The sequence below is a fragment of the Megalops cyprinoides genome, chromosome 3 (assembly GCF_013368585.1).
Source record: "Megalops cyprinoides isolate fMegCyp1 chromosome 3, fMegCyp1.pri, whole genome shotgun sequence".
Classification (NCBI taxonomy): Eukaryota; Metazoa; Chordata; class Actinopteri; order Elopiformes; family Megalopidae; genus Megalops; species Megalops cyprinoides.
The window spans coordinates 38,018,893-38,034,341 of record NC_050585.1 but is presented as its reverse complement, the minus strand read 5'-3'; the positions used below and the strand labels follow the sequence as shown (position 1 = coordinate 38,034,341).

The window sequence follows — 15,449 nt, the reverse complement described above, 5'->3', positions numbered from 1 at the left end:
TTGCTTTAATACTGAGTTTGTACAGTAAAGGGTGTACACAAGATTTCCTGCAAAATGCAGAGAATAGCTAACCAAGGTCATGTTAGACTTTCAACAAGTTGCGTTTGCCCTTGTAAAATAAAGGATCCTTACTCTACAGTCTAACAAACCTGTGTATAAGTAATATACTATAGTTCGCTATACTAGTTTAGTTCTTAAATGTTACCTGAGCCTTTACCGTTAGCTGCCCCCTACTATAAGCTATTGACGGCCTGGAGCACAAACTCAGGGCATATAACTGTGTTCAACCAGCATGCACAGGCCTAATAGATTTTTAAAAAATATTTACAGCATTTTCCTAATGCAATTTAGATTGTTTTTTTTATACAATGTAAAACTTAAAATGAAGAAAGGGTTGGTTTGGGTTGATAACTCAGTTTTTAATTATTATTAGTTTATTAACCTAATAATTAAAATGATCAACTTTTTAATTCAGATATTGACATCATTTTTCCTGGTCAGGCCACTGTATTGTGGTATGTTTACACTGCAGACTGGTGTATTAATGTATGCTTATATGCACAACAGCAATTCAGTGTATTGATATTTTATGTGTATGGGTTTTTTGAAAAGCAATGTCTTGATGGCAACACATTAGACACATACGTAATCCTTTGACTATATTTTTAAAAAATGACTTTGGGGTAGGTTAAAGGACTTTTTGACGTGAAAGAAGAACACTTTAATGTGACAGTTATTCTGCAACACATATACAGATTTGCGCGCGCGCACACACACACACACACACACACACACACAAAGTAATGATTGGTCTCTCATCTTTGATGTGAAGTGGAAATATTGCAATACAGCAATTTATCCTTGAAAAGTTCTTCATTTTTAACAGGAATGTGAAAAATATAAAAGGGTTTATTAAGGTTATATCTATTTCAAGCACTATGGAAAAGCTGCTTTCTCTCCTCCTACCTAACTCCTCAAATGCATCTGTATTTGCAAATAAATTTGGATTGAATTTACTATTCGGTCTGCTTGTAGTATTACCTTCATCACTTAAACTGCAAATGAAAAATAGAATCTTTTCACATTAGTGCGTTAATGATGGAATTCATATAACATGATTTATTTTTAGCAATAATTTAGTATGTAAATCATTAAACTGTACTTTAATAACATATATAAACAGGATGCATTCATTGAACTGAATTAGTAATGACCGTTACATAGACAGCAGCATTATCAATTTAATGTACTGACTTGGACCCTATACAAGAATCTATTTATATACAGCTGTATATAGCCACAAAATAAAGATATGGTTTTAGTTTCATTGTGTTGCAGTCTTACAAAGTTAGCTGATTTGAACCAAAAACATGGTCTGTGGTTTAGCCAGTGTCACCCATTTGAAAGGAACCGGTAACCACAGCTGCAAATATATGCAGACCCTTCTTCATAATATTAGTTTGAAAAGCCTGATTGAGACCTACTGTCCTTTATCTATGGGCTAATTTGGTCAGATTGTTCTACCATATGTTCACGTGTACAAGGTGAATTCATTAAAGACTTTGCAGAGAGGGAACTCATCATCTCCTCTCCACTTTTCTCTTTTTTCAAATTTTGATTAGTAAGGGTTCTTTAAAAAAGTAGTCTTAAAGGAAAAAGAACAGCGCCTAAAATAACATAGAGAAAAATGCTTTGCCCCTCACAGGGATGGAGGAGGCAGTGGAGTAGAGTTTGACAATTGTGATGAGGAAACAGTATGTTGTGGTGGGCTCCTACAGTGCAGTGAGTTTGTAGTGGTGGGGATGGATGTGAGAGGGCAAACCGTGAGAAGCCCTTAAAAGCACTTCTCAGAAAATCCCATTGTGATTACTTCAGAAAGGTTCAAGAACACAGGCATGCTTATTTTGAACAAGTACAAACTGAATAGTAGTTCTTGAAAGTATGATGTGGTGCAACACTTAAATATGCTCTCAGGGGGAGAGGATAAAAACTGCAGGGGTGAAATGCAAAAAGTGTTCCAGAATTACAGTTTATACCTGGATCTCAAAAAAGCAACAGGAATTTAAAGCATAGCATTTTATTAATTTGCTGTACACTTTTTACGTGTGTCCTTTTTTTGGGTCAGTCAGAAATATACATCAAATCTACAGGTTTCAACATTCATTGGTGAAAATATTGTTGAATCCAATACATTTTGTATTGTTTTAACATGGATACCCATATTTTTGTGTTCCTCTTCTTGATGGGGTCTTATGGAGTTGGTAATTGCAGTAATGAAATAGAAAAATAAAGTAAAGTGTAAACAACAGGAAGGGTTAAGTGTGACTTGACAGCAGTTTGGAGATCATAGTGGACAGAGGGAGTAAAACCTCAAAAGAGACTGGGGATTTAGCCCAGATTGTGCATGTCTGTGTGTTTAGAGAAGATCCTGCAATCTGTGAGGTATGCTGCTGAACATATAGCAGTATCACACTATACTAGGACCTTTTCCCCAGTGAAATACCCAGGCAAATATCAGCCCCACTCTTACAGGTACTCAGAACTACAGGAAGTGACCTCATAGGAATGGGCAGGGAGGTCTGAAGAGGACAACAATGGCAAATGCAAGATATATTAGGAAGGACAGTGAAGGCTGACTGGTGAATGGGATTCCACTCAGATGCTGAAGTGTGTATTAGAGGTGCGGAAATGTGCTTGTCTCCATGTATGTTCCCCTGTATCTTTGATAATTGACATTGTTTGTTAATTGTCAACAGCAGTTTTGCGACTTTGTCTTTTATTGACACGCCTTGTGTATAACCTGGATGAATCTCAGCCACTTAAAAGAATATTTAGCGGTAGAGCAACAGTTTTGGCAAAACAGTGCATTTACTCCTGGAATTAGATCACTGAGAACATGTATCGATAAAAAAATATACATAAATGGGCCTGCAAGCTTCTCTTGACATTTGTCATGAAAAGAAATTTACCAACAGAAAAGCGTACAGTATACATGTAAGCTTGTACTGCTGAGCTAACTGAAGATTGAATATTTAACTGACGCAGGTGTGAAGCAACAGTCTCAACACTGTTTCTGATGCTTATCTGTTTATACAAGGAAGGTGTTCGATGATACGATCCCTGTTGTTAGTTGGATCAGATAAGACGTCAGTTGAGAAAACTGTTTGAGCTTTGAGGTTGGTGTTTAACTACAGAGACTGCTACTGATCTGCTGTGGAAGGTGTTTCAACAATTGCTACCACTGAGCTGCCATTGTGAGGCAGCTCTGTGATGTTTTCAGTGGTGAAATCTGTGACGCATGATTTGGGGATGGGGAAAGAAGAGCTTCATCTCTCTGTGCAGTCCCTTTGAACACAGACTGTACTTTTTCACCAGAGCATTATGGAAATATATTGGTAAGCCTGATTAACTGCACGCTGCTATTTCAGTCCATTATCAAATATTCATGGTGATTCTAGCATGTCTATTGGACTTAAAAGCCTCTTTCTGCTTTAAGTCAACTTCTGTCAGATGCACAGTACAACAATACAGCTTTGAACGGAGTTTCAATCACAAAACACACAGCTTTAACACATTGATTATGTAGGCCCAGACAAAGAGTGCACATTGAAGTGGCTTTGAAGATCAGCAATCTTTACTATTTGTTTTTCATTGCTTTGTGCTTGACTCATCTAATACACCGGTAGATGTTATTCCCTTGACTTTATTCCCCTTCTCCTGCATGGCGACTTGTCAAGAATTGTCAGAAAGTGTGTAAAACAATTTATTTGTTACTGAGAAAAATAAAAGGTACAAATCAGTGCGGAAAACAGATGGCAGTTCCAACCTTTGTGGGAAGCTAAATAAATAAATAAGAAAAATAAAATTAAATTGCTTTACTTGAGAAGCTTGTGTGGGCCACAATTGACAGGCACTGGATCGTACACTTTGGCAATCACAGTATACTGTAGTCATCATTTAACATTTGTCATGTGATATTGTGCAAACAGATGGCTGGGACAGCTTCATCTGGCTTTATTTTGGAAGCAATATGCATTTGCTGTTGATCTCAGTGCCAAAGAGCTTCTCGATCCAGATGATAGATAAAACGCAGACTCAAATGAGGTATTGGAGTGATATTCCAAATCTGTATTAGGCTGCCTTGCAGACAGAATGCAGTAATACCGGATGTACTGTAAGTACTTGTGAGTGTACATGCCCAAGACTGAATCCCCAGCTTTACCTCTCAAAATGCCCGGATCCACTCTGGAAAAGGGTCTGGGATCTGTTTGGATCAGCAGGTTGAGAAATGAGAAACTGGCACATTCATGGAAAAATTAAACAAGGACATATTGGAGGCATTGAGGTATTGGCATTTTAAGTTCATATAATTTTAAGTCATTTATGTCATACAGTGGTTAAACATCTTAATTTACATATGAACAATATTTAATGGCAAAAAATCTCACATTTTTTCCTTCTCATTTCTTATATCAATATGTACACTCAAACAGAATCCAAGAATAACCTGTGCTGGGTTTAACTCATCAGTGCTTTTTCAGGAACGATATGGCCATAGGCATCATTGTCAATGCTGAAATGAAAACACCAGTTGACTTGCTGCCATTAAAAGATTAGATTGGTTGGATAAAGTGGGAGGACATGAGATTTAAGGAAGGCTGCATCCGTTTCTTGACCAAGAGGAAGTTCAGTCATTCAAAGACTAAACTAAACAAGTTATTGCTTGTTTTTGAATGGTACCCTGCAATTTACTTACCAATTCACTTACCATGTCTGTCCCTTTTTAGGGAAATGAACATGAAAAACAAGGGTTAAAATACCTCTAATGGTAAAATTTTAAGTCCTGTTATGGAGCTCTTGTCTTCCTATGCCATGAAAGTCCTAACCAAGGAACTCATTTACTAATTTCATTAAAAACAGTAGAGTGAACTTTTTTAAGTGGTAGATATTTTTAGAACACACTTCGTGACAATTCTTAACGTGAGATAATGACACAGACAGGACTCAGTAGTGTTGGACTGCCAATAAAATACATGTAAACAGGAACAAATGAAACGCAGCTGTAATGTTAAGAGGTATGTAATGTTAAAACAATCTTTCCAAAATCCTGTTGGTCCTGAATCCGCACGACTGTCCATAATTGACGTGAGGGTTGCAGAGGGTCGTGTGAATGGTACAGTGCTTTTCAGTGGTGTGAGCAGGGGGTTAGGCTCATTTCCTCCTCCATCCGTCTGTCAGTTGCCGCTGACTCGGGCCAGACAAGGGTGTCTTTCTACTGCACAGCCTCCTGCCCCAAAATGAGGTCAGGGCACAGCAAGCCAAATTACTAATGAATGGATGACAAATGGAGAGTCCTTCTGATTGGTCAGTTCCTGGATGACTGCCCTCAATTTCATTGGTCTTGTCTGTGGGCTGGGCTGCACCGTCTCTCTGGATTGGACACAGTAACTGTCACAGTATCACGCCATGCAGGAAAAAAAAACAAAAAACTTCCCCTTTTCTCAGCTTGCCAGTGCCAGGTCTTTTGGCTGTCATCATTACATCATGTTGTTTTTTTTCCATTTTACACTAAAATTTATAAATATTGCCATCTTACACTCATCTGTGCTTTACTTTTTACATTTATTTATATGTCACCATTATTGTAAGTGTTTATATCTTGTTTTTAGTTAACACTGTTAGATTGGCGATTCCTCTGCAGGTACTTTGTACGCGGGATGAAAGAGGTTCTGACACAGGTGACAGGGGCCGATAATTCCTGATAATTTCTGTCAAGTCCATCCAGGTGACCACTGGAGTCCACCCCAAGGTCCAACCACAGGCAACTACCTGCACAAACAAGAAAGAAAACAGTTTGTGTGGTGGTACTGTTAACACACATTGTTTTGGTTGATGGAACTTGAAATTTGTAGTATGTTCCATAGTAACCGACAATAATTTATTGGTCAGAGAATCATATTGGTAGTCCTGAGTGGATTAGTCAGCATGTCATTCACTTTGAATGCAAGCTGGGTCCTATAGCCTGGGGTTAAAACCAGCTGTGTCATTTGGATGACCCTGACAGATGTAGAGAAAATGGTTTTATTCTGAGGGTGGGGGTGGATAAGTCAGCCAGGGCTTCCTTATTTGACCACTCTCAGACACCCTGTGATTTGTCAAGGAACCTACAAGGTGAACAGATGTTGTCAGAGGAGTAGCACCTATCTGCAATGAGTGCCCACTCCACTGGCGTGTCCTGTGTGCTTCTAGCGTGGAAATGCTGTTGACTGACTGGGATTGTGTTGGAAGATTGCAGTCATCTCACCTCAGCTCTCCTGTGCAGGTGCAGAGGTTGTTGCAGTGAGAAGAGCCTAATGTACAATGCAGATTACAAAACTGGCTTGCATATATAACATCAATTCAAAACATAGTGTTATCATGAATAGAATTGTTATTTTTCACTTGCCTTTACTTATGTTGGCGGAGGTCTTACTTAAAAGTGCCCAACAGCAACAACTTTTTTATTTGTTGTGTCATGTTTATGTATTGCTTGTGAATGTTTTATGGATGCTCTGTGTTGATAGTGTTAATGCAAATCTTTACCAAATATTTAACCTACCAATCTAGGCAATGCAGATTATACAAACACGCAACTACCCACAATGCAACGGTAATTTCATTTACGCTAAATATTATTTACTCCAGGTGAGCATATTCAATGGAATATTCATATATATTCATATATATACAGTATATATATATGAATATATATTCATATATATTCATCAGGAATTTATGTACACATATGCTCTCTTAAAGTTTTCAACTATCAATGATTCCTTAAACCAGTCAAAATTGGTTGCTTGCTTTGCATATGACCAACACATTTTGTACCTTAATTTATTAATTTGAACAACATCCATGAAATGGATTCATATAAATATCAGCCTATACAGCATTATTTCATTTAGAAATATTACAGTAGTTTTCAGTGGGTTTTCCTATTCTGATTAATGAAAACTGGGAAATCCACTGCAGTTCATTCAGCTGGCATAATTTTGCTCAAAGAAAAAAAACATTGTTTTCTGTTCTGTGTCAATCCACTTTTCCCATGTGTACAGTGCATGCCAGCTCTGGGCATCAGAGCAGCAGTCTGTCAAACATCACCATTAGTGAAGAAAACACAGATGTTTCACAATTGCCTCTTCACTTATTTCCAGCTCATGTCACAGAGCAGCAGATACATTGCTGAATTTATCTGTAGTAAATTGGTTATTACCCTTGTCAGGAGCAGTATCAGATCTCTACGTTCGGGTCCGTGAATCCTTTCTTTCCTTCATTGACAAGAACAGGTTTTTCTGTCCTGGTGTGCCATACAAGAATCTGCAGAGGAACACAGATTGAACTCAGAATGAATACCCGCAATGGGTGAGAGGAGGAGGGAGACTGCCTATTCTCAGTCCATACAAAAATGTAACACTGACATACAATGTTAATCAGATGAATTAATTTCCATATTGCTGTGTGTGGTATTGTTTCTACATTACATTTTTACTATTATTTTTAATATGGTCGTTTTACATATTTAAATAGACGATCAATGTTCTGCAATCCTGGAAGGTATAACTTTTGCTCAGCCAAGATGCTTATGAGGCCTCTGAAGGGTATTTTTATTCAGTTACAGAGTACAGTCAGTGTACAGACTGTGTTCTTGTCTTGTAGTGCAGAGAGATCCTTTTCTAAATCGAAAAAGGACAGACAACAGTGGGCGAGGCGTGTGATGTCTTCCTTTGCTTGAATCAAAAGTAACTTCAGACAGCTAAACCCTAGCAACACTCAGCTGGCTGAATCATGGGTGGTTTGTATAAGCTTCCTGAATAAATTATGATTTTTTTAAACAGGAAAAGAAAATGCTCTGGTTTTGTAATATTGCTTTGAGGGCTTTCCAGAGAAAGCTCTGATATCTTTTTCAGTCAAATGAGTATGTCTGTTAATTTAGAGAAAATATTTTCTCCTCAAAAAAAAAAAAAATCCATTATAAGTTTCACATTAGCCCTTGTTATCGGTCCCTTCTTATTAAACCAACAGTGTCCTTGTGTAGTTGCATGGGTGCATATTCCCTCTCAGAACCCGTAGTTCGCTGGGAGAGATGGGAAGGCCTAATAGACTTCCTCTAAGAATGGCAAGATCTACAACTCATTTTCTCTGCCTCGACCCTCTTGCAGCAGCTTCTCTGATCATGTCTTTCATCTGACTCCCCTGTCTGCTATAATGAATAATGCATGGACACGTCCGAGGTGCACCAGGCACTCTCGTCTTTACCTAGGTGCACAGGAGGTTAATAGTCACACTTGGGGCTGAAGAGTGGGATTATGAGTCTGAGAGCTGTTGGAGCCCAGTCCCCAGCCTCCCCTCTCTGGCTGTGATGATAATACACAGTACACCGCCCCACCCTCCCTTGAAGCAGGAGACGAATCTTCACAGGTCAAATCTTCAACCAAATGACTCTGTCTACTGTCTGAGAGGAGTAACGTCCTACGTCTGCCTCTTGGAATGGCAGGATATTGAATCATTGTGATAATATCTGCGATAAGATGACAACTTGTCATCTGTACATTAATGCTTTAGGAATTGACTGAAAACAATAATATCCCGAACCAAGTTCAATACGGTATTAGTCATTGGTCTTGGTCTTCTCTTGGAAAACAGCTGAAATTAAGCAGACTCACTCTTGGCTAAGAAGCAAGGAAGCAGCCTACGTCTAAAAGAACAGGGAGCATGTCATTCAAGTGAGTCACCCACAGAAACATATTATGTAAATTCTGATAACAATCACAGTCTTTTAATCCAGTATATGCTGTCTGACTATTTCTGCTTTCCTTTTGGTTATTTTGTATATAAGTATATTGGTTATTTGATTATTTACGTGTATCTGTTGGTAAAAGTCAAGCATGTAACATCAAATTCATTTTTTTTTTCAGAAAAATATTTATTTCCATTTAATACTGTCATGCAAATCACGCAGACCCCTTGAAAAATAAGTGGTCTGCTGTTTCTCCCTCTCCTTACCTTAGTGCAGTTGGCAGCTTTGGGCTCCAGGTCATTTAGAGTGACCAGCTCTCTGAGCAGGCTGCTCTCCTGGTAGCCTCCTTTGACGCCACGCAGCTTGAAGTAGGCCTGAGGCTTAAATAGAATGAGCCGAAGATTCACTGCAAATCCAGCCATGTCGATGGCGAAGGGCCGGTGAGGGTCGAACACCGTCTTCCAGCCGTATACCTTCCCAGCTGCGTTGACCTTGGGCGACTCGTAGCGAAGGCCTCCAACGAAGGCCACCGGCCAAACGGACACCTTCCGAGTCGACCGCATCTGTATTTCAAATGAGACTGTTAGTGCGGTAAAGAATACTATATTTAAAGTAGAGATCCCATTCCCCATTTAAAAAAGGCAAACATGCATCTTATTTGTAAGCATGGCTAATGTAAGCACTTTATTTGGTACCATATGTAAATTACATCTGAGTTTGAATGTAGGTGGCTTTAGTACAATATTGGCCAACAAATTTCAGATTGTTATATGTGCTTTCATTGCAGCTCATCCTATAATAACCTTACATGAAAAGGAACCACTGAATGTGATCTCTGAACCCCAATTCACACTTTCGTATCTGCATGACACGAGTAAAACAGTAAAATCAGCTGTATAATCGAAGAAAGCTGTAACGATTATCAATGGAAGGTTCAATTACTTTTGAAGTATAATATTTTAATTACTAATGAAAGGTTTAATGATTAAGGGTTAAATGTTGTTATTCATTTGTGTAGAGATAATAGCCTATTTGCTTGTTTGTAAGAATGAAAGCAAGAAAAACACCAGCTGCCTAGACCAGGTCAAACTGCCGCTGTCCATACAGGAATATAACTTTTGAGAGGGGTGAGCTCTTTTCCTGGGCACAGCTGGTGGGAATCAATGTCTTCCAGAGTTGTCTAATGAAGCCTGGCTGGCGTGGGCTGACACAGAGAAGGAGTCGCCATTGATGTCACCTCTGATTTCTCCTCCAGGGAGAGCAGAGAGCGCGACTGCGCGACTTTCGCCCCACCCACGCAGGAGGCGTCCCCAGCCTTGCCTCGTTGGAGTGTCCACCATTTGTCTGACACGATCATCGCGCCTATTCATCTCCATGGCTGTAGGATGTGGCAGGAACAGCCCTGATTTATGTGGTGGGATGTTTATGGGAGAGCACCGCGGGTCTATTGCCACAACGAATCCTCTTCTCTGTCCACTGTATTGAATCAGTGGTGTTGTCTCTGCCCCCCTAATATGTTTACAACTCAGCAGAGTGCACTGTACAGCTGTGAAGTGAATTAAACTAAATTACATTTCCTCACCGCAGCCCGTGGGGGCTGGGCAATGCAACGACTGGGAGCAGCCAGAGCTGCTGCACTGGCTTTGGAGGGTGATGCAAACGGTCACGTTCAAACCAACGTTGTGTGCAAAGACACGTCTGCCCGCATTTAAAGATGAACCAACATTTATGAGAGAGAGGAAAGGGCATATTGTTCCCTGTGTGCAAATGAACAGTATCTCTTGCTTTCTGCGTTAACACAAATATCAGATTCACAAGAAGTGAAACCGGCACTTTTCTTCCATTAACACTGGCACTTCCATTAACCGAGGTGGATCCTTTATGAATCATAACATTGGTATCTATGTGGAAATTGCTGCCTTCACAATACTGACATACGTTTGAGAAGTCATATAAAAACTGAACAGGATACACATACTTCAATAACCCTTGCAAGCAGGTATGTGCACAGTCTGAGATGCCCCTCTGATGATTTAAAACAAAAAGTGCGTCTTATTCCTAAAGTATGTTGTTGCTTATTTTCAGGTTTTATAATGCATGCACCCTTTCCATGGAACAATCACTGAGCTCAGAGACTGAGGCCTGTGTTTTTCACAGTACAAACAGAGCAACAAAAACAGACCAGAAATGCTGAGAGTAAGGAGTTAAATTCGACAGCACATTACCAAATTCCTGACATAATGAAAACACGGGTTAGAGAACCCTACATGGAAGGAACCTGGGAGAAAGAGCTGCACCTGGAATATAAATAAAAAGGGCTCCTGTAAATAAGCTTTGCTGTTTGAAGAGGCGGCATAAGCATTTTTTAAAAAAATACAGGCTGAATAATTAATGTAGCCTTCTCAATGATGCATGGTTTCTTTACAGGGAGAAATGCATATTTTATGGGTCATTTTAATTTTACGCAACTCGCTGAGGGGCCGGGCAGTGTGTTCCACTGTCAGGGCCGGCTGCTGGGAAGATGAATGGGGACAGCACTGCTCTGTTTCACTACTAATAGTCCTTGGGTCTTTACCGGTGGACCAAGTGACGCAGTGGGCCTGTGGATGAAGCTATGAGGAATGTTGAGGAGCCTTAGCAATTGAAACACCAGTTTTCATCTCCAGGCAATGCTCTGTACTACCCCCCCCTGTGTGATGCAGGCCGACCATCATGCGCCACGTGTCAGCTTATGTAGAGAGTGTCAGGGATTTATTTGCCCAACTAACTTTGGGACTAGTAGACAGCTTGTTTGAGATGGAAATATTGGGAGTTTGGATAGGGCAGGAGACCCTTTTGTTTATGATCAGCGTCATGGGATCTTTAATCAACACAATGAGATGGGACCTTGGTTGAACGGCTCATGGGAGGGATAGTCATTGTGAGAAACAGGGAAAGGGCAGTGGTAACCCAGGTGTACTGTGGATCTGTGGATGTGGGGTGCAAAACAACATAAATAAGGTGATAATGTTGATGTTCACTCTAATTTGTTGATCAGAGATCACTTTGACAGCAAAGCAGTTTTGTTCATGAGCTTAGTAATTAGTTTAATTATGTAACTTGGAGTCCTTCACTCAAGATTCCACCCTTTGGCCCAACAGACTAACATGTACAGTCCAGCTTTGTGAATAAAATTTTATAACAAATAACATTTTGAGATTGTAGCTACTGTACTGGTTTTCTGTTGCAGCTCTGTTCCATAATTAGATGAATGTTCTCAAGTGACCCAAGTGCTTCCGAGATACTCTGTGCAAGACTCACCTCCCATAATGGGACCTGTGAGTCTTGGAGCACGATGGAATCAGCGGGGGATATTAACGTCCATCTCTGCTCAAAACAGCAGCAAAGTGGTTGAAAGGCCTGAAAGCCTTAATGACTCAAGTCATCAGTCACTGTGGAGACAACCATGCCTCTCATGGTTGCTACTCTAACTGCGTGGAGTGATGGAGCATTTGAGCTGTAGTGCTCTACACATGATTGCAAGGGAAAGGTAATGACAGTCTCATCAATATCCCTTTCAAATTAACAAGAAGAGACTAATGCTCTGAAGTCATGTCCAATCCATTATTGTGAAGAGGCAACTTGACTAAATTTAGGTATTCCGGCGTATTGATTGTTGGCTGTAACCTTTGCCCAGTGCTTGTCTACATTCCTCCGCTGGTGAAGCGTCATGCTGAATATTTTGCAATTAAATGGAACAGTGTCGCTACAATGCTTACAACTCACTACAAATTGCAATTTCTTCCTCATCCTGCTCAGGTTCAGTTATTAAATGGACATAGATATATATACTGCTGATGTGTTATGCATATTTCATAGTCTTTAGAAATGATTAAAGCAGAGATTAATGCATAAAACATACAATGACTCATCTGGTACAATTCCAGGTAGTACTCTAATATGTAGATATATATTTTTTTATTTTTTATGTATTTATTTTATTTATAAGGGACCATGTACAATATTAAACATAAATGTTACCATTTGATGCATTGTATCAGAGTTAGCCTAATGCTAATTTTCATCTGCAGTCCCCTTTAATGAAGGTAATTTATAAATATATTAAAAAATCTGGCAAAAAATGGAGATCAACTAAATTATTTATTATTTATGTCTCAGGTACGTGTACACACAGCAAGGAATAAACAAAACGTCAGGGCTACACACATTACAACACGAGATGCTTGCAGTAACATTTGTTACTACAGAAGGTTATCAGATCAAAACCAACTAATATTAAGTAAAAATTGAATCTAATTTGTTGATCCTTATCAAATGGAAATATATGAAAACAGGGTTCAGGAATCAAACTTGGAAAGATATGAGCAATTTCCAACCATACACTGTCATAGCTTTTATGCATATTTTCAGTGTTGCCAAGGGGATGAGCGCATCTCAGACAAGCCACTCTATGTGCAGCCAGATTGGCTTTCCCGTGGCAGCGAGCGGAGGCTTTGATCTCACCTCTTCAAACAGCTCCAGGCTGTAGGTGTTGTCATCGTCGGCGAAGTAGACAATGCCCGGCTGGGTGCTGTTGACGCTGAAGGTCTCACGGAGCCAGCGCAGGGCCAGGTTCCTCTGCATGGTACCCCGGGGGATGCGCGGGTCCCGCACGTCACCCCGCAGCTTGTAGTTGCGGGGCGTCTCCACGTTGAGGTGCGTGTAGTTGAGGCCCGTCTCGTGGAGCAACTGAGTGACCAGCGGGGTGCGCCGCTGAGAGTCCTCCACCAGGATCCAGTGCAGGTTGGGCACGTGCAGGAAGGTGTTGGCCAGCCGGGTCAGTTCTGCCTTCTGCACAGGCCGGCTGTAGGTGGGGGTGATGACATGGATGGTGGGCAGCACGTCGGACCAGGGCGGGGGGCGGGTGTACACATACTCCGTCCGCACCACCTCCACTATGTCCTTGTCTGGTGAGCAGTATTCCTTGGAGTCGGAGCCCTGGCCCGTGTCTCGCCGGCCGTTTCCCCTGTCATCTAGGGCAGAGGAGGACTGGGCATTAGTTTGGCTGCCACGTATCACTGTCTTTTAACACAGAGGGCAATTCAATCTATTTGCAGTGGCACTTTGCCCTTGACTTTGAGTAAGCAGTCCAATGCATTTTTAAAAAATTACTTTTCTAATCACCTTTTTATCATTCTTTATATATCATGTTAATATCAATGATGGGCAGACTGGTGATGATATACAAGAATAAAAGTCTCTTGTACTCAAGTATTCTTGGTTTAAGTTCTTCCTCAAAATTGGGGACAAAGTACCATAACACTTAGACTGAATACCCCAACAATCCATGAGGCAAGTACCTGCAAGCTGGTGTCGGCGAACTGCAAGCGTCCCTGGTATGATAAAGAGCTCTTTTACTAGGTGGTAACAGGCTGTGAAAAGGTAAAAGCAGGCACTGTGAGTGGATGAAGGTCTGCGAAGGTGCTCCTGTGCACTCAGTCAGACACAGCGGCACAGAGTTGAATTTTATCAGGCATTAAAAGAAGGTGGAATTTGATTTGATGTCCTCAAAACAGAAGTCGGACGGCCCAAGTCAACTAACCATTTGGAATAATTATTGAATCATAAACAGCGTTTATTCTCCGCTGATTATATTCCCGTTAATAGTGACCTTAATCACTGCAGCATTATGAGGCAATTCGCATTCCAGACACTAAAAAGTTTTTGTGCTTCACATAAATCAGCACAATCACCTTTGGCAATATGCTCAGGATTTTCAGCCAGAAAAAGGCCTTCTTTCCATTCCTTAGAAAAGGAAATACATATTAAACTGCACTAATATGCTTTGAATTGCAGCACTGTCACAGAGCAAATGGGTCCCGGAAGATTGCTCCATAAACTCTATGCTGCCCTTTAGAGCAAAGTGATTGGATTGCCTTCTCTGGTGACTCTGGTGACTGGTGAGATTTGTTTGTGGAGCCGCTGAGTTCATTTTTATATTTAGGTGTCACCTTGCAAATCCTTTTGATATGCCTGAGGACACTGCATTAATTATTTAGCCAAGGACTTCAAATGATGGCTCTGCATCATCTTGGAGAATTGATTACTTTGGCCACTGCTTAAAAGCCACAAGAAATAAATATAATCTCCTTTTGACTCCAGAAGCTCATTTCTGTTTAACCTCTTAAATAGCAAGGATGATCCTTAAGGCTTTTGCTGCAAGCCGACTGAATAACTTAAAATCAGCATTAACTCATTGTGAAGTGGCAGGTATACGGAAGCAAGAGCTATATCTCTCAGCTCAGATACGTATGATTAGTATGTGTGCAAGCTACTCAAATGCTCTTCCATTAACAGTCAATCAGAAAAAGTCTATAATGAACCAGGTTTTCACTGTGATGGAAGACCACCCTTCCGTAATTTAAGTTTTAAGTTTAAGTTTTTACCCTTTCGGATGGTTAGCAGAGGAGCAATTGCACTTTGATGCCAAACTGTGATGAGTAAAGTCCAAGGTAACACAATCAACACGATGGCAAGGACGTCTCTTCTCTTCGGCATCTCCAGAGTCAGACTGACGCTTCGTCATTACCTGTAAGGGTACAGAACAGAGTCAGAACCCTTTAGAGTATAGAGCCACCACAAGAAATCTGCACAGTCTACAAAGTTTTATTTTATGTTAGCCACTCTC

At 40.4% G+C, this 15,449-nt stretch overlaps 1 protein-coding gene across 5 annotated transcripts in view; it reads right to left on the bottom strand.

The window, feature by feature from the left end:
- Positions 1-2,110: 2,110 nt before the first annotated feature.
- The window catches only part of LOC118775103 (galactosylgalactosylxylosylprotein 3-beta-glucuronosyltransferase 1), a 67,556-nt gene continuing 54,217 nt past the window's right edge, over positions 2,111-15,449 (bottom strand). For 4 of the 5 annotated variants that reach the window (XM_036524823.1, XM_036524822.1, XM_036524826.1 and 1 more), the window contains 6 exons: positions 15,208-15,350; positions 14,122-14,193; positions 13,286-13,794; positions 9,049-9,345; positions 7,259-7,362; positions 2,111-5,829 (listed from right to left, as the gene is read on the bottom strand). In XM_036524823.1, the coding sequence (XP_036380716.1) occupies positions 7,276-7,362; positions 9,049-9,345; positions 13,286-13,794; positions 14,122-14,193; positions 15,208-15,319 (1,077 nt within the window). In that variant the 5' untranslated portion in view covers positions 15,320-15,350 and the 3' untranslated portion in view covers positions 2,111-5,829; positions 7,259-7,275. The remainder of the gene's footprint in view (positions 5,830-7,258; positions 7,363-9,048; positions 9,346-13,285; positions 13,795-14,121; positions 14,194-15,207; positions 15,351-15,449) is intronic. The other variant, XM_036524827.1, reaches the window with a different exon arrangement.